The sequence below is a fragment of the Falco naumanni genome, chromosome 8, assembly GCF_017639655.2.
Source record: "Falco naumanni isolate bFalNau1 chromosome 8, bFalNau1.pat, whole genome shotgun sequence".
Lineage (NCBI taxonomy): Eukaryota > Metazoa > Chordata > Aves > Falconiformes > Falconidae > Falco > Falco naumanni.
The window spans coordinates 35,552,469-35,572,132 of record NC_054061.1 but is presented as its reverse complement, the minus strand read 5'-3'; the positions used below and the strand labels follow the sequence as shown (position 1 = coordinate 35,572,132).

The 19,664-nt window shown below is 46.6% G+C and overlaps 1 protein-coding gene across 1 annotated transcript in view; it reads left to right on the top strand.

The window, feature by feature from the left end:
* Window positions 1–19,664, top strand: part of GLI2 (GLI family zinc finger 2) — a 199,470-nt gene that overhangs the window by 115,656 nt on the left and 64,150 nt on the right. The window contains exon 3 of the mRNA XM_040604855.1: window positions 14,009–14,114. Within this exon, the coding sequence (XP_040460789.1) occupies window positions 14,009–14,114 (106 nt within the window). The remainder of the gene's footprint in view (window positions 1–14,008; window positions 14,115–19,664) is intronic.

The following is a 19,664-nucleotide window of genomic DNA, read 5'->3' as shown; positions in this document are numbered from 1 at the left end:
GTCTTTTAAAGCCTTATTTTTTTTATTTTTACCCCCCCCCTTAAAGTGGGAGGGAATCACAGATGATCTTTCACATGATTCTTCCAACACCCAGTCATTCATCAGCACAGACTTAAAGATAATAAACTTTTTGTTTCAGGCAATTACTTAATCTCGACAAACTCCTGTGTTAAGCAGGGCTATTAACTGAGCAGGCCATAAATCAGAGTGTTTCCAGGTGGGTGAATCTCCTGAACTGCAATCACTCTTCAAGACCTTCCAGAGACCCCTTACAGTCTTAAGCACCCTCATTACACAAGCAGCATGCTAACAACCAGCACTTTGCATGAGCTGCCCGGAGAATCCACTGCAAACTGCACTGGGACCATTTTTAACACCAGTCAGAAAATTTTCATACCAAGGCAGGATGATACATGGGAGTTATTAGCCTGCACCAAAACCACAGCTGGGTAAAACAGATAACTTCCTCACCCCTCTCCTCGTCAGACCTTCTGCTTAGTTAAGAGCGGTAGACTGCCTTATGCTTGGTTAAAAGCCAGCTCATGCAGTATCCTCTTAGTCTTTATGGACTGTGAGTGCTTTGGGGACTGATGAGGCATGAAAGCTCCCAAAATTCTTCGAAGACTACCAAGATGCTTATCTCGTGGGTATAAGTGCAAGAAAATAATACCCAGCCCGAATTTTATCATGACTACTAGAAAGCAGGCATCTTTGCTTCCATTTCCAGAAAGAAGTTTGGTCAAAACACACAGCAGACTCTGCACAGGGTTTTTCCAGACTCAATTTGTTCAATTTTACAAATAATATAAACAGACCTTTCATACGAAGGGGAAATTTTTCAAGCCATTGCCTATAGGAACAGTTTGATTTCAGTTTGTTTTAGTGCCTGGAGGAGCATATGCATAAAGAAAGCAAACTCACTCCTGTGGTTTGGATCGGAGAGGTTAGAACTGCCAGCTCTGCATTTGAAGCACAGCCTTGTCCTGAAAGATTGAGAAAGTCTTTGTAGCGTGAAGCAGTACGGGTGTCCCCGTGATGGCAGCCGGCAGCCCTGTGACGGGGGAGACCGTTCAGGTAGGTCTGTGCTCAGGGCGGGCTGGCGTGCCCTTTCTTGTTGGCATTGGCACCTGAGCTTTCATGGGATTTAGGCGTCTGCTTGGGAGTTATTCTTCTGCAAGGCAGCTTTCCAGCTCCTGCAAGTTGTGCTGGCTCCCCGAGCCCACAGCTTGTGGTGCACTACCTGATGGATTCGGGGAAATGTATTTAGTTGGCAATGGCTGGTCAGCTCAGCTGCTCCGTACAAGTAGTTTAGCCGATGCTAGAAGCAGCCGTGCCCCCCAGGACCAGCACCTGGGAAGCTGGGCTGTGAGCATGAAGTTCACCAGCCCTTGGGAAGGGGTAAGTTACCTTTTAGCAGGAGGCACTCCTCAGTCCAGTCGGCCCTGCAGCCACCCAGAGACAGCCTGGCCACCATAACGGAGAGTGCCGTGATGTGGGGACAGGTGGCCAAAGGAGGTCAGGACTTTTGCTTTCAGTGGCAGCCTGGGCTGGAAGTGGTTGCTGAACAGCAGCCTAAGGGGCCTTTGCTCATCCGTGCACCAGCGATCTCATGGTAAACTGGTTCAGGGAGTTGATCCAGCCAAAAATCCATGCAATAAAATTTTAGGTGGTTAGTTTTCAACTGGATGAACTCCCTGAGCTGGCTTAATGTGTGCCTGCGGGAGTGCCAGTGTCACCTCTGGGGAGGGGTGTGAATGTGTGGCTGGGGGAGTGAGGCAGGGTCTATTTGAATGCTAAAAGACATCCTCATCTGTAGACCTGCTCCTGGGGATGCAGCTTGGTTTGCTACTCCTCAGTAAGCTTTTATTTGCATGAGTGGAAGGTGTGTGGTCAGATCTCTGCTAGATTTGCTGTCAGATGAGAAGTGTCATGCAGAGAGCACTGCGTGGTAGCTGATGATGCACTCTCCCTCCTTTTTCATTAGCTGGTTTTGCCCTTTGGTGCTTAAGCAGTTTTTTTTTGTCTCCAGTCTGAAGCTGCTGAGCTTCCTCATCCCTCCACATCTCACCAGCAGAGATCCTGGCCTTGGTCATGTCAGATGCAACTGAGGGCATCAGTGTCCGCTGGTGCTCCTGCTGCCTCCTGATCACAAATGATGGTGCTTTCTCCCATAATTCCTCCATCTAATGGTAAATTACAATTTAGCCATGTATTACAGGCGATCTGAAGCAGTTGCACTTTTGAGAGCCAAGGAAAATTTGCTTAGATGTAAAATCAAGATCCAGGAGCAGCTAAGACGTATTAAGTAGCACATTTAGCTGCCTTATGGATTCATGCTCTGCTTCTCCGCTCCCCTGGGTCCCTGCCACAGGAGGCAGGACCTCTGTCAGGACCTCATTCACACGTGCGTCAAATGCATTTCTCTCTCCTTGGGGCAGCCGGAAAAAGAAACATTTTAAGAACTTGGGGAGTCTCTCACAGGCAGGTATTGGGGAATGCGGGAGAAAGGCAGGGGATATGGGGGAATACTCTGGGCACTTGGGAGCTGGCTGAGCTTCATGCAACCCGTTCTTACCACCCTTCTCACCAGCTGTTTCAAGTGATGTGGCTCCAACTGTGAAGTGAGCTGTAACATGAAATACATGGGGGAGTGAAAGAGTCTGCCATTCACTGGCCTGGTCACCGAGCAGTCAGTGGCAAATCCCTGTGGCCCCTTTTTTTTGGAAATTGCTACCTCAGCTGGAGGTGCAGAGGGTCGCTGAATCCAGGATGCTACTGGCTTCCCAGGAGGCAGGATGGTAACAACTTGGAGAAAACTTCTTCCTTAAACCTGCAGGCATATGTTCTTCTGTGAACATGTCTTTCTTGAAGAATCCATAAGTTTGCCTAGATATTTTTGACATACTGATTTTTCTCCAACTGCCCATCCAGGCAGGCACAAGCTGAACCACCATCTGGTCTGCCTCCACCTCCCTGCCTGCGCCTCGTGCGGCAGGATTTCTTCCTCACTGGTTGGGATATTTGTTTCCCCCCCTCTCTCCTTTTTTCTTCTTTCCATTCTCTGGCAGCAGCTGTTTGGAGAACAAGCCCCAAGATCCATCTGGCCCTTCGAGCTTATCGGGCTGTGTCTTGTCTCGACAAAGCGGCAGTGGCCGCGCTTTCATACAAGAGTTACATTATATAACAGCAACTTGCCCGAAAAGCAAACTGCCTTTTATTCGCTTGCGCTGCCTTTCTCCCTTTAGAATTGCAGCCACAGCCGAACCACAATGTAGCCTCAGATCTGAGTCAGTCTGGAGGGCTGCTTTTCTCTTTTTCTTTTTTTTTCCCTTCTTTTTTTTTTTTCCTCTTTTCTTTTTTCTTTCCTTTCTCTGCTTCTAGAGGAGTTGGCACAATCCTGGGTTATTAGGACATAAGCTAGCTTGTTCTAGTGGAATTTCCTGTCTGATTTTAATTTCCCTCTCATTTTTTCCCCCTCAAAGTGAGACAGAAAAGCTTTTTAATTGCACTGCCGTAGGTTGGCCTTTTGGGATATTATTATTCTTATTAAGTACTTCCTGTTGGGAGGCGGCACATGAGTAGAAGTAACAAGGATCTTGGTGCAGTTGGGGCTTGTGGCCTCTTTGTTTGTTAATAACTGTCAGATTGGCAGCATCCTCAAAATACATCTTGGCCTGACAGCCTGGCAATTAAGTGATTTTCAAGACTCTCAACATTTGCAGCTCAAGACCTGTGGAATTAATAAGCTGTGTTAGGCCTTTTGGGTTTGTTTTCTGCTGTTTGGTAGCCGTAGCTCCTCATCCATCTAATAAAAAACTGACACTGATGGGAAAGTCTCACTCTGGAAATCTGCAGTGGGGAGGTAGAAACTCCTGATCCAGTGTGGTGGGGCTGACCGGCACATCCCAGATGGGAGTCGCATCCTGTTGTTCATCCCTGTTCCAGCCACACTGGCACACTGTGCCTGCACAGTGCCTAGCGATGAGCCTGGGATGCGGATGAGCCTGGAGCGCTGGAGCGGAGGTGCCTCAGCAGCCGCCCTGCACACTGCAGCTCAGAGACTCGGACCCGGGCGGCTGCAGCAGCAGCACGCGAGTGGGGCAGGTTGCCACGTGCCATCACGCTGCTGATGTTTCAGATTTCATGGGGTCCCAAAGAAGAATTCAATGCTTACTTAGCAGAAAAAGGCAATTTTATTTTCTTTTTAATTTCCCAGGAAGCAAAAATTCTCAGCTATCTCTTTCAGAGACTTTCCATGTTGGCAGATATTGTTGTAATAAAGTCAAGGTATTTCAAGCTCATCACTTCCACGTTCTTCGGGTAGTGTAAAATATAATAGATCATAAACCATCTTGATCTCTTCTGTGCCACTTTTGACAGCAGCTGCAGGTTCCTGGAAAATGTTTTCTGACGGAAAACTGCTCTGCCTTAAACCTTCCCCCAGCTCAGGCTATTTAGGACTGAAGATGGTGGCTGGTGGCAGCAAGGCTGATCAGAGACTTTTCTAATTATTGCTCTTTGGAAAGCCATCAGAGCTTCACTGTTAGGCACCCTGCTGCAGGACTTCCTCGTGCTCATGGGGTTCCCCCTGGCTGCAGGAAAGCTCTGCTTTCATGTTATTTATTTACCTTTCCCAGAGGTGTAAAAAAATAATGATTTTTCCCCTTAAGGCTACCACATATCAGTAACCTGAAGACCCCAGGAATTCTTGTAGAATAATAAATAATGCATCGCCTTTAGTCATAGATGCCCCACCTGCACGTCTGAAAATATTTCTATAGATGTGAATATATTCGTCCTCCCAACACCATTTTAAAGTTTTTGCAAGTTTTGAGGACAACCTGTTTTACAAGAGCAAAACCAGAGCTTTCCATGTGGGTTGTCCGCCGGCTTCAGAAAATTCCTGTTTTCTCATCAAGAAGCGAAGTGCCCCATTTCTGGTGACACCTGAAGTGTGCTACAAAGCCAGCTACTGCATAGGAGCACGTTGCAGGGTTTCCTGGGGTCTTTGCAGCCCCGTCAGCAGCAGCTGTCCCCAGCCCTTCAGTGGCTAAGGCAGAAAGCCCCTCACACAGTCTTTCAGAGGTGGCAGATAGCATCTGAGGTGTTTCAGGGTTTGATTTCTTAATGACAATTCTGTGTTCTCGTAGAAAATGTCAGTGAACTCTTACATTTTTAATCTAAATTTTCCATGTAGAGGGAAAGGCCATTTTTAGCCTCACTGTAATTATTCCAACTTTTTTGCCCAGGAAAAGACTGACAGGTTTAATGCCCTTAACAAAGGTCAGACGGTGTATGGGAGCGAGCTGAGGAGAGCTGCCAGGAGCTTCAGGACGGGTTAGACATTGAGATGAACAAGAATATCCTACTTCCATTAGGGTCTGAGTTCATTTAAGCGCACCACCTCCTTCTTGGGGTGGGGAGGAAATTTATGGGCAAATTCCTTCGGTGTTGCCTCCAGTTGGCCACGGGGCTGCAGGGGGAGTTCGCTGATCTAATCTTACCCCCATATCCCAGCTGCAAGAGCCAGCTCGCTCTGCAGACGCCTGCCTGCCTGCCCCACTTTTGGACACAGCCTGCGGCTCAGCAGCGCTGCCCAAATGCAAAACCAGCAGCCGGGCTGAGACGTGTTCCCTGGCTGCGTGGCCACCAGGACCGCGTTTCTACCTGCCATGTGCCGGCAGTGCCTGTGTCCTGGTTGGGAGCTGCATAATGGCAGCCCTCGGCATCTTCAAAAGACTTTTTCTTTGTTCTTCCACCTGAGCTGAAGCACTAGAATAAACTTTGTAAGAGGATAAACTCCTCTGGGCCATCCCCAAGAGGATGGATGGTTGTTGTGATGGCTCCCAAGGAGGTTTCCTCTGGGATGCTGGAGAGCGGCAGCCTTGCATTTGCAGTGTCTGATGGAGATGTTCTCTGTGTCTCATGGCCATTATAATGGCTTTTATTATGCAGGTAACCCCAGGAATGGGCTTTATTTTGCATAAAGGAACCACCACATCCACATGGGCATCCAAAGTCTGTGGACCGCAGGGAGCTGAGCAGCCGCCTGTGCGGTCTCGCTGCTGGCTGGTAGGGAAACAAGCAGCTCCTGCATCTTTCCGTGGCAGAGATGTGTGCGGGGGGCTCCTGCAGTACTGCTGCAGGAGAGGCAAGCAGCGAGGCAAGCCTTCTTGGTGTTGTCCTCTGCTCCTCACTGCACCTCAGTTTCTCCGAATGTGAAGTCACACTGACTGCCTTTGTCCTGCAGACGCTTTGAGGTCTGAGCAGAAAAATGCTTGTTTTGAGGCTTTTTTGGTGATTTTATGGGTGACGGGCAATGTATTTTTTATTATTTCTTGTTTACTTTTCACACTTCTGCATGCTAGCAAGGATCCTTCTTCCAATGCTCCTACAAGGTATTTACCATTACCTGAGCTGTTTATCAAACAGAAGTTAGTTGTGTGCTCTTGATAGCTTACCCGAATGGGAAGCTTGGCTTGCTGTACCAAATCCATGGTTAAACTAAGCACATTACCTTCTCTAGCATCCTGATGTGCATTGTCTGAGAAAACAGTTTTGTAAATTGGGCTTCCACCATCTTTCTTCATTTAGGTATGTTAGAGGAAGAGAAAACTGGTTCTGCATCCCTCTGGATCGAAACAGCTGGCTGAAGCTGAATGCATTTCAAAATGGCCTGTAGTAGTTGGGGCAGGAGAGGGGTCCCCTGTAGTAGGTGAGCTGGTGGGAGCCTGCCTCCCATTTATCCTTGCTATAACGTTCATAGCAGGCCAGAATGAATATTTACTATTATTTTACCTGCGTAGTTCCTCTTTTATTTTTGTCAAAGCCACTGAGTAGGTAATAAAACAAAGTAATAATTAACCAATAATAATTGAAGTATGCTGTATGAAAACCAAAGCAAATGCTAACAAGCTAAACAAAAGAAAAGCACACAAGGTGCAGCCCTGTTTGTAGTGCTGTCTGCTGGAATCATTATACACGTTGATATAATAATACTGAGCACTTAATTACCACATCATTTTTAAAGTGCTGTATAAACATTAACCAAACCTCTGAGGTAGGGAGGTATTATTATCTCTATTTTAAAGAAGGGAAATTCTGACAAAGTGAGGCTCGTCAGTAATTTAGTGCTGTGAAGCCGGGCAGCTGGTGGGGTGGGAGATGAGGTTGTGGCTCCACGGCTGGTCCGCTGCAGTTTTGGAGGCAGAAAAGCGGGGCTGCTGAAACACCTGAGAGAGCTTTTTGTGAAATGCACAGCGCTGCCATTCGGGGAATGCAGGTACTCCCCCAGACACCTCTCACTGCTTAGAAAATATGCAGACTGGTGTAATTAGCAACCACATAATTATCCCTTTTTGAGGTAGGCATGCAGTTGGTGTATTTTGGAAAGTATCTAAACAACATTAAAGTGAAGCTCTCAAATGGGGGCTGGTGGGGAGCTAAGTGGCAGCTACTGAAACCTTGTGTGTCTGTTCCCCCTCCTCCACCTATCGATCCAAGTGGTGGTTCTGGGAATGGCTTTCCCTGAAAAGCCCTTAATATTCTGCATGGTGGGACATGACTTCATCTGAGGAGAATCCCACAGGCACATCAGCGTGATCTGCTCTGTCATGTTTCTGTGACCCAATTTTCCCCGTTCTTTGTCTCAGACCTTCCCTGACCCCAGGCCTATTATCTCTTCCAATAATTCACCCGGGCCATTATTAATGGTGCATTAACTTTGGCTGTGCTTTCAGCAAAGATGTTTTTCTTGTGCTCATTCATTCGCTCAACTCACTTAAACAGCGAGATCATTATTCTGGGGACGTCACACAAACACAAAAACATCTCCCTTGCCGACACCTACAGCCCTGCAGCACTTTGCTGGAGGGGCGGCCATCCAAGTACAACACTGAAACGCCCAGGAGGGACTATCAAAGGGAGTCAAGTAGCCACACACATACTCAAGTTGCCTGGGGCTGGGTTTGCCTCCCCTGCTCACAGGCCAAGACTGGGCAGGGATGCTCAAAAGCCCACCGAGGCCAGGGGAGCTCTGACATGAGGAAAATTGCTGCAGGAAGGCTGGGGAGCAAAGCACGAGCCCCTCTTTGCAGTTTCAAAACAAACCCGATGTTTGCCACCACAGGTGTTGGATGCAAAAAAAAAAAAAAAAAAGAGTCCTTTTAATATGTATGCTGTGGATGAGTAAAATTGGGACTTTAAAAAGTGTAGCACCAAAACAAATGCTGCCTACAATTTATTTCTCACTTGATGTTCTGGGCTTCTTGGGGTGATGACTGAGTGAGGGACACTTCATATTTGTTGTATCTTTAACCTGGTCCTTGAGAAGAGAGTAATATTTGGCATCCAGAAGGAAATGCGGGCAGCAAGAAGGGCCTTTGCTGTGGAAATGGGGAAAATTAGCAAATGCCTCCTGTCATGTCTTCGAGGTTTTTATGTAGTGCCTAGTGCAAACAGCAGTTACTTTGCTATTATCCTTTTCTAAGAATCTGAACCTGGGGAAAAAAAAAGCAGAAGCTGTTGCAAGCTGCTGTGTGGCCCCAAGCAGCATCCTGCCACCCCCAGTGACAGGGATGTGGCCCGTGACAGCACAGCGCTGCTGCTGAGAAAGCACTCGCGGACTCTTACCAGCATCTTCTGGGAAAGCCTCTTCCCACTTTTTTTTTTTTTTTTTGTGCCAGCTGCTTGTGCACAGCTGCTAATAACACTGTGGTGACAGGAGTGTGTGAGCTGTTGTCTGGAGAAGTTTTTCTCTCACTAATCCAAATCAACCCAATAGCCTGGGGCTCCAAATCCTTTTAGAGATAAAGTTGCGTTTTCTGCCTGCTGTGGTTGAGGTTCACTGGGGAACCTGCACGTTTGACTGCGTAGACTTGGGCAAGTTATTTTGCCTTACCCTGTTTCAACCCCTCTTGAGTCCAAAAAAAAAAAAAAAAAAAGAAATAAAAAGGGCCTGTGTTTCAAATCCACGTTTGCTTCTCTTCTTAAGGAGAGGTGAAGCTTTGTTAGCCTTTGCAAGGTAGCTTGTGATCCCATTATGAAAGCTGTGTCCCCTGCATCACTAAAATCACAGAAAATCAAGCCAAAAGGGATCTCAAAGAAGTCAGTATTTGCTTTTCCTTTTTTATAAGGAATATTTTTTTTAAAAAAATGTTGATTTTTTTATGGGTGTTTTTGCAAATTTGTTGAGGAAAGAACTACAGGTACTGAATTATTCAGACAGCAATCGTCTACCTTTTCCCCTCAACAACTGACTTTCCCTGTTGATGGCAAAGTGTTTACACTGTATTTCTGATGGCAGAGAAGCTCACTCACAGCCTGGACTGCTTGTTCTGACAGAAGACTGTTGGACATCAGTAGGAAAACCAAGCACACCTGGTGGCCTGCGCTGTTCACATGTGCTTTAGATAAAGCAGCAGGAGCCCGGTACGTATCAGATGGCACAGAGGGTGTGGGGGTTGCTTCTCAGGGTCCAGTCTTGCTGCAGTACCCCAGTTGCCAGTGGGAACAGAAGACATCCTTTAAGTGCTTTCCCAAGGGCTTTCGGAATTGTTTTTGTCAAAGCAAACTGCAAACGAAACCCGATTCAGCGGCATGGGGTCTGATTTCTTTTCTTCTGCTGCTTTTGGGTTTTTTTTGTTGTTTTTTTTTGTTGGGTTTTTTTTTTTTTTGAGCGATCACGTGTGTAGGCTGAAGTATTTGGAACAGAAAAAGCTTATTTGACCCTTCCTAATTCTTTTTTTTGGGGGGCTCAAAAAGAGGTGCTGCTGTGAGTGATGTCAAAACGGCTCCTTTGCTTGCTGTACAAACTCATATGTGCAGTCTGTGTTTTTCTTGAAGCAGAGGTTTATCTCTGGAGATAATCAAAAGCCTGCATCATCCTCAAAAAATGCCTCTTTCTGATGCCTCCCTCCCTGATTCCTGGGATTTTCGGCAAAGGGACATCCCCTTTAAACCTCCATTTCTGCTTCATATCTTTTCTTTTTGAAGCCAGAGGGTTGGCTGGCCTTTGAATAGAAGAGGATGAGAATACAGCAGTGGGAGGTCCGTGTCTTGCTCATAAACCTTGGCCAGAAAATCAGCTCCAACAAGTGGGGACAGGTAGCAGCGTCTTTCCCCTTATCAAACGGCACGGCAGAGCAGACGCATTCCTGCACAAGCAGCGGCTGGGTGCAAGGTGGGGCCTCCCGGCTGAGCCCGGCTGCTCTGCGCTCTGCTTCACCCCAGGAGCTGTGTGCCACGGGCTTGATGAAGAGCCATGTTATTTCTGTACCAAACACCCTGTTTTCCCATTCTCCCTACCCCTTGGGTGCTGCTTTGATGTGTTCTTTGGTTTTCTTTTCCTTCCTCAGGACCCAGAGAAAATGCTTCTCTGTTGTTCCAGTGCTAGGGGACTTTTGGAGGTGCCATGTCACAGCTCAGCACCCCAGCGTATCGTACCGCATGGCTTGGCATGGCCCAACTTTTTCCTGGGCAAAAGCTTTCCCCAGGCCTTCTGCTAAAACCTGCCTCCCTCTGTGTAAAACAATCATCATTAGTGCTAATTGGGCAGGTTTGGGGTTAAATCTGCAAAGATTGCCTGGGTTTGGTAAATCCTCTGCCACCGCAAAGCAGATAATGCTAAACAAAAGATTGCCTTGATTAGATTAAAGTTGGCAAATTCATTGCCTAATCATCATATTGCCCTTCCTGTGGCTATTCAGGAATACATCACCGTGACTTACTTGAAGTAATTGAATATAATTGTCTTTTTAACTCGTATGTGTAAAACATCCATCCTTGTTAAAGGCATGTGTTGCTGTCCTACTGCCAGCTCACTGTCCTTTTCAGGAGGGGTGGCAACAAGAAGCAGAGCCAGGCTGACATTTATGAATTGGTAGTTGATTGCCTATAAAACCATTCATTATTTCTGACCAAGCACCTGGAAGAGAATAAAAAGGAACAGCACCAGCCACTGGAGCTTGTAGGGTTGGCTGGTGCTGCTGCAGGCAAGGTAGCAGAGGGGGAGCCCTGAAGTGGGACGTTGCAAGGGGATGCCACCAAACACAACCCTTCCCCTCGCCCTCGGCTGCAGCAAAGCACAGAGCACGTGGCGGGGCTGGAAGTCAGTGACAGAGTGAAACAGGCGCCCCAGGCAGAGGCATTGCTGACCGTCCCGTGGTCCAAATAGGATGAAATGCTAAAAACAAACCAGCAGTGCCAGTGGGAGGGAGGAAGAATGTGGAAATTTTTCTCCCATTAATAATCAGAGGTTTGAGGAGGGAGATGTTCACTTCAGATGTGTTTATGCCAACAGATAGCTAGGAAAGGAGGCCAGGCAGCAAACACCGTGTTCTCTTTTTCCCAGCTCTCCTGAGTGGCAGGAAAAGACTCTTTTAGCACAATAATTTCCAATATTATCTCACCAATCAATCATTCAGAAATGCACAGTTACAAAATAAAACATAACTGCCCTGGGTTTTAAGAGATTCATATTGACCTGTTATTCTTAACAGTTTCACCATTATTAGTAAATTTGACTGCTCCAGGGAATGGGCCCAAGGATTAGGGTATCACTCTCCGTATTACTGACACATTACCGTGATGGCCAGCACAGTTTCAGCCCATGTCAGCTCACACTTTCCTGCAGTTTGGGGGCTAACCCTGCCCATTACAGGCAGAGTGGACACCTAGTTTTGGGAGTTCCCAAAACTTCACCTATAGGGATGCCACTAGCTGGGCTGTGTAGGTTGGCCGCAGGAGAGTCCCTGCTACTTTGGGTTTATTTGTATGGCATAAATATGGGGTGAGCGCTACAGGAAGCCCAGCCTAGAGGCTCAGGCTGGAGGAGATGTTTGTGCTGTCTGGCATCAGATGTCTGTGCAGGGACAGTTGATTTTTTGACCGTGCTTGGTATGTGATGATGTAAAACCTCTGTGCCCCACTCCCTCTGGTCACCACAGCAGCAGTGGGTTGTAGCCGTGGCCGTAGCCAAGGGACAGCAGTGTCCCCAGGGAGGAAGACAGCAGCTTTAGGTGCCTGCCCATCCTGGCAGCAGTTTGGGCTGAGTGTGGTCTGGGGAGACCAGAGGCTGTACGGTGCTGCCTGAGCAGGGAATGGGATGTGATGGCTGAACTCTGCTGTATTTCTGACCTGGAAAAACACTGGCTGCCTCTTAAAATAAAGACTCCTTGCCTTCTGGAACAGATCGCCCCTACAAGGGATGGTTTAAGGGTGGATCTTCCTTCTGCTAAAGCAGATCCTAAAGGATGCAAGGTTTATTCTCTCCCTGAACTGCTTTTGGGAGAGGAAGGGAGGGGAGCAGAAGGGGGGAAGGCAGTTAACAGTTACCCTACTGTGTCCTGACATTAGGCGAGCTGCAAAAATGCTCCCAGTGTATCAGGTAGTGTGTGGTGCCAGCCCTTCGCTGGAGCACGGAAAGCAAGTCTGCTGCGGAGCCTTAAATACTTTCCACCCCGACTACCTTAGCTTAACGCCTTTCAGCAGAGTTGGCAGGAGGGTTGTTTTTGTGTAGTGTCTCACCTCTCCCAGCAGCCCGGCTGACGTGCCTGTGCCGTGCTGTGCTCAGGGATTGTACGTTGCAATGGGAGTAGGAGCCTCAGATCCTCTTGCTGATATGCCGGGAAAGACATATACGGGGATTTCACACAGGCTTTGCGTGACGGACCCAAAAGGAGCACAGCCTCGCCGGACAGAGTTAGTATAACTCTGTTGCAGCTGGAGTTACAGATGCCAAAGGCTGAATTTTAAGTCTTTCATAGCAAAAGAGTTTGGCGTTTTCTGGAGTTTGCTTGAGCATCAGCGAGCGACTTGGCCCAAGCCTTGACACTTTGGTTTTGGATGGTGCTTCCCCACTCTACAGAGAGATGCTACCTGTCACAGAGGCAAGTCACAGTGAAATACTGAGCACAGAGTGGGTTTTGAAGGGCTTACTCAGGAGGTTGGTTTTGTTTTGCTTTTAGTCTCCCGTTAGAGAGAATGGCCAAGAAGCCGGAGAGGGAACGGGAAGACCTGCGACAATATTAATTAGACTTTAATGAAGAAGTTCTGTTTGTAAAGGCAGAGCAAGACCAGCCTTTTATCTTTAAGCCGACTGCTGGTACAAATCTAGAAAGCGGCATCGTTACAGATGTGATGAGCCGTATCAGAGGGCGATTGTACAGTAGTATCGTTATCGAGTCTCTGCTAATTGTATTTCTTTAGCTTCTGTAATTTTAGCATGAAAGGCCCAGGTGGCCAGGCAGTGTTGTCGGGGGTGGCATGGAGAAATAACCTGATGAATTTGCCATCAGCTTGGCTCACTCAAATATTCTCGCTGTTAACTTTTGGGGTCAATAATAAATATTAAAACCTGTCGATTTAATAAGTCAATGTAGGTGTTCTCTGCCTTTTGAGACCACTTTATCTTTCCATCAAAGATGAAACAAGCTTCTCAAATGAATAAAAAATAGGGCCTCAAGTGATTACAAGTGAGAGCAATTTGGGCTCCTCTCTCAGAACCTGGCAGTAGGCACTTTTGAGCCTCTTCTGACTGCCTAGACAGTCTGCATTAGCGCTGCTCTCGCTGTTACATTTTTAGGTAAATATTTCCAACTTGTGCGTACAGACCTTAAGGAAAGGTGTTTGCTGCCACTCCAGGCTTGAGGGACGACGCAGGTCTGGATCCCGCCAGGCTCTGTTGAGTCTGATTTGCGTTGCAAGTCTAGTTTTCCTTGGTGCTTCCTATAATCTCCTCAAGTTCAAAGAGCGCTTAGCTGCTTGTCTTTGTCAAAAACCCTGTTGGAGATCTTTTATGTCGAAGATGTAGGATTTCTCCGCATGACTTTGATTATTTATTCATTCCACTTCTCTGGTGTATGATAGCGCTGATATCATGAAGACCTCTTGTCTTGCACTGCTCTTGCTCTGAAATTCATGGAGATTTAGTGCCTTTGAAATTGTTTTAAAAGGAAAGGAAAAGTTTTTGAAGTCCCTTTTTTTCTTCTTCTTCTATTCCCCTCAACAGTGCCGCAGCACATTTTTCCGGCCTTCCACGCTCCTTTGCCAATTGACATGCGCCACCAGGAAGGACGATACCATTACGAACCTCACTCTATCCACGCTATCCATGGGTAAGTCTTGCATCTCCGCTCCTGTGCCTTGCTAAAACATCAGTCACCACGGTACGCCGAATCCCGCTGCTAAGGTCCCAGGGACTCACAGCCCTCCTGGCAGGCTGGCCCCACTGGCCACCCTCCACCACACTGTCCCCATCCAGTGGCAATACTGACCTGCCTGGCAGAAATGCTCTACAGCTCTATTAAACCTATAGAAGTGCCGTACAGCAGCAGGATGGGAGTACAGGGCTTCCGTGTTGTTATCTGGCTGAGGTCCTGGGGACACACTTGACTTGTGCTTTTGCACCCCTGGTGTTTCTTACATTATGCCATGCTCAGGTCGTTTCTGACACCATCTTGGTGAACACCCAGCACCGATTCCTCCATTTGGAAACCTCATGTACCGTTCCTCCCTGCCCGCCGGTTTGGGGGATGGCAGCAGAAGTCTAATGGGAATTCTGTAATTCAGTTTGATTTTACCAGACAATGGCCAGGACAGGCTGGGTGGTGTTTTCTGCAATGTGGTATAGAGGCAGGTCCTCACGCGGGTGTCTGTGTCTGCTCCAGAGGGGCAGGACCCTGGGTTTTTCTGGTGACCTCCTCGCAAAAGCCCCCTTCTCCCCAAGGCAGGTGATGGGAAGTGAGCACAGGCACTGGTCAGAGACTGTACCCTGAGAGGGGGGATCATGGTCGATCTCTTCATCTAGGATGTGGCAGCGCAATAGTCCTTGATGCCTTGGAGGATGTTTGTAGGGAGATCTGGTTTCACCTCCTGCAAGCTTTGATCAGGGCAGGGATGTGAGCAGAGGTTGTCATGACCATGCAGCCGGAGGGGTTTCTCCTTGTCCCTGAAATGCACTATCCCCATGGGAGTTGAGGGGCAGCCTGATGGGATTGGTGGTCCCACGGCCGCCCCAAAATCCCTCAACCCATGGCTGTAACACAGGGCTCAGTCATCAGCTGAAGGATGGATCCTAGGGCACTTGGTGTGGGGAAACCTGTAAGGGACGGAAACAATTTGCAAGAGCAAGGGAAGAACAAATAGGGCTCCTCACTTAAAAAACTCTCATTGGAAACCCCAAAGCCCCATTGTGGTCTCGCCATCCAGCCAGGGTCAGCGCTCACCTGGCTTTGCAGGGGCTGTTTGTAGAGCTGTGCTTTTTCTGGCTGGGTGTGAGCTGGGGAACAGTCCCCGGGAGGCAAGTAACGCAGACGGCGGCAGCCAGGAGATATGTGGAGTCCCACAGCTACCAGGGCTTTATTCCGCTTCCAAAATGCTGCAGGAAAAAAATGATAGGGCATTCCCCTGGATCCTACCAGAAGACAAATCGTTGTCTTTTTGGCTGGCAGTCAGTTTGACTGGATGTTTAAAGGGGCAGAGCAGCTCCTTCCATGCTGTGTGCAAAGGGGAAAAGACAGAGCAGGTTGCTAGCATGGGAATGGGGTGGGGGGCTAAGGGGGGCTGTATGAAATAGTTCTGGTCTTGTGTGCAAGTACATGTGAAAACTGTAGAAAAAAAGACAGATTAATAAAAAAAAAAACCCCAAACCAAACATACTGGGAGATAGTTAAGAAGCCAGAGCTTTGGCTAACAAAGCACACACTGACTTCTGAAAGGGGCAATATTCAAGGCAGTGGTTAGAAGAGAGGACTGGCAGATGCTCGGACGTTTGGCACAGATTGTGTGCCCTGCTCAAAGTTGCCCTTCACTCCTCATGAGAAGGATTGGGTGCACTGCATGTGCCCTGGGGCTCCACAGCAGTTTCTTTGGTGGGACCACGAAGCAGGATGTTCTGCTGGTGCTATGTGCCTGTGAATCATATCCTCTAGTGACAGGAGCCAGTATTTTATCATATTGGGGTTGTCCAACAATCAACCTTGGCCAAGTGTACAGTGCTGGCAGATCAGGTTTCACTTCATCTGTGCCAATATTAATAATCCACAGTCTTAACAGTGACCACATTTGTATGTCAGAAGACCAAGAGTGTCCTGCTTAGTGTTTGGGTAGAGTTGTGGGCAAATACCTATTGCCTTTCTTCCTTGGAATCCTTCACCTTCCCAGCAGCACCTCTCATAAAAATGACTTGTGAGGTACTGGAGAGAAAACTTGGTTGCCGGTCTTAGAAAAGGAAACGCAGTCGTCTTTGAATCTACCTGAGCATTGCACTGAAGGCTGCCTCTGTGGCTGGTGAAGAACCAAAGCTGAGCAGCCAACTGCTTCCTGGCTGTGGGGTTTTTTTAGGACCAAGGGAATGCCACTTCTGTTTGGCTCATGTCCAAGTATCCTGGACTATGGCACAACCACACTGGGAAAATTCTTACCAGCTGTGGAGTTAGTCTCCCAACCAGTTTTTCTCTTTCAATCTTATCTGCAAACATCCTAACCTCATCTTCTGCCACTTCTTCCTCTAGTTTCTGTTCTGCTTCTGTCTTCTCTCCTCCAGTCTCTGCGCTGGAGGTGATAGCATAGTGCTCACCTCCTCTACTGGAGGATTTCCCATGTGAAATCATCCAGAACATCATGGTGGTAAAGCGGGACTAGAACGTACTTAGTGGTTGTGTGGCTTTTGCTCAATAGCATGGGTGGACTCCGCAGGCACAGCTGAGCCTCTAGAAATTTGTACTCTATCCTGATGGTTCAGAAATCCATCTTGTTTAAAGTACAACTCAAAAAAAAAAAAAAAAAAGGCATGTGCATATTTTCACTCCAGAAAATTACGGCAAATGTTTGGAAGAAAAAATCTGTCACTGAGTTTTGGCTTTATGATGAATGTGATCGGAGCCTGACAGAGAGCCCCCAATTCATCAAGCCCATATTCTAGCTGTCTGCTGTCTTGCTGGTACCAAATTTATCTAATTACATGAACATTGCACAGCAAATTAAGTGTAGTCTCATTTGTTGCTAACTATGGGGTCTTATTATCTGCCTGCTGCATTATGTCAAAGGTTTGTTTCCTGATTGCTCGATGTGACATGGCAGCACATTCCCCTTCATCACTGTTTGCATTTGGCCTAATGAGAACATACGTTATTTTATCCTGACTGGAGGGAACTCATCTGTAAGGCTCTCTTGAGCAGGACCACCTATGGGACCTTTTTCTTGAGAATATGAAAGGGAGTATGGAAAACTCCAGTAATAAAAGATCCACATGACAAGACAGAGGCCTGAAAGATTTGTTGTATATCTGCTCACTGTTTTCAGTCTCTATATCTCAGTGATTTCCTTGTTAAGCAGCATGACAAATAATTTTCAGGACATGAGTCTTATTCCAAACCACGGAGCATTTATTATATACATAAATATATAATCCAGAAGCAGGTCACGCTGGTATTTCCCTGAAGTATACTTCTAGAGGGTTTTTTTCAGCGTTTCTCTAGGCATTAGGACAACTCACTTTTCTGTACAAACTCTGTTGTTTTTAACTTATTTGGTGATACTCTTTTTGGACATGTTTCAATTTTTGACTTTTTTTTTTTGACATTACAAAAAATTAGACAGAATTACAATGCTTGCTTGGCTTGATAGGTCTAGCAAAATGAAGTATCTCATTCAGATCATCCTTGAGTGCTGTGCAGTGCAAACCAACAGGAATACTGTGGACTTAAAGTATCATCCTGGATTCTGGTACTTGTGAGCTTGTGGTTATATGGAGGATGGGGAGAAATGCAGGACTGGAACCCGGTGGACACTGCAAAAGGATTTAATGCAGAATGGAGTAAAACTGAATATGGGATGAAATCTATTCCAGGAGTATAGAATTAGGACAGAATGAATAAATGAAGTTGTATTGGTACATATAAATTGTATGAGGTACCACTTCCACAAAGCAACATTTTTAGTACTAAGTTTGCAAACTACAGCACTCAGGAGCTAAGAAATGACAGAAAAATAAATCTGGAGATTCTGACTCATTTTGCATACCATTGTGATAATGCATTAAATTACAGAACCACATACTCCTTTTCTTTGGCACCCTCGCCTCTTGCACTGCACAGGATGGTCCAGGCTCAGTGGAAGAGCAGTGGTGGGCATTATATGCGTTTTCTGCATGCAGCTTTTATTGATTTGTTAGAATTTCACTCTGCGTCATTGGTTGTAGGAAGAAGATCAGCATTACGGGAGCAATAGTCATCAGCCAGGGTGTTTCAGCAGGTTCAAAGCTGAACCAAGAATAGGTCCTTTTCTAACAAAGGGGGTATTTTGTATTTTAGCAGGCTTCTTCACAAAAGCTTTCTCTGCTGGGGCCTGTTCTCTGCAATAACTCCATCTGCTCTAAACCAAGGCGATTTTCAGTGTCAGCTTTGCAGGATCAAGCCCTTGCCTAGAGAGCAAAGCCGCTGGCAGGTATGGCAGGTGGTTACTGACAGCTCCCTTCCACTCCCCACTTTAGGTGTGCTTAGCTACTCTCAACTATTTTTTTTTCTAAGGCACAACAAAAATAACTAAAAACTCCTTAGCTCAGCTTAAAAGTCCCTGCCAATGCAAGAGCCTTCAGGGCTAACCCTTGTAAACAGCATGCCTAGGCTTGACTCAGCAAGAAGCGTTTTAACAGTAGCTCCAAAACTGTGGTTAAAACCCATCAGGCATTACGCAGTGTAACAAACAAAAGCAGCCTTGTTTTTCTACCGACATCCTGGTGGTGTTTCAGGATGCAGTTTTGACATTATTTATTAACAAAATATTGTTGTTGCTATTCTGCCCACACATAAAGATAGTAAAAAAAAACCCAACATCCAAGCTGATGGTCACAAATTCCATGGCTTTCATAAGGACTGAATTTTCCCAAAGACCTAAACGTAGAGAAGACTCCATCTCCATAATAATATGGAGTTGCCCTTAATTTCCCTCTGGTAGGGATTTTATCTGGTTTAATCATGTATCTTCCTCCATTTCCCTGAGATCTGAATATATTACAGATTTTCCCTGATATTCAGCCTACACCTTTTTTCTTTATCTGATCATATTACCCCTCCTTGTTGAAGTTTGTTTTCTTTCTACTGTGCTAAAAATTACAGAATACCTCTTCAGGACCAGTTCCAATGTGCCTGAGCTGTTTAGGCAAAGTAATTCCAGGCGGGCAAGGTGGCTGTTGAACTTTTCATTATAGAAAGACTGTGTCATGCATGTTTACAAATTTGCCACATTTAATGTTGAACCTAAGGTTTTCTGTGTTGGATATCTGTTTCAGGCTGGTTTTCTTTTTCATTTGTTGTTTTTGTGAGATTCAGCCAAGGGAGGCCAAGTAGGGTTAAGGGAAAATATGTTGTTTAGCCATATAAAAAATAATCATCATCATCTTATAATTGTGCTTTGAGAAACGCCAGTGTCTCTTGCTTTAGAGCTGGAATTTGCTATTGTCACAGATGTGCCTTTTGCTGTTCCTATTTAAAAAAAAACCCACACACAACAACTCCCCCAGTTTTGTTGGATAGAAATCCTTTGAAAAATCTCACTTGGAACACACTCAGTGAAGGGGTGTCAGAGTTTTGCAGTGAGATTTTCTGAGTGCCCCGTGGCCCTGACTGTGCTCCAGCAGAGCCCGGCCAGCGCTTCCCTGCCAGCGC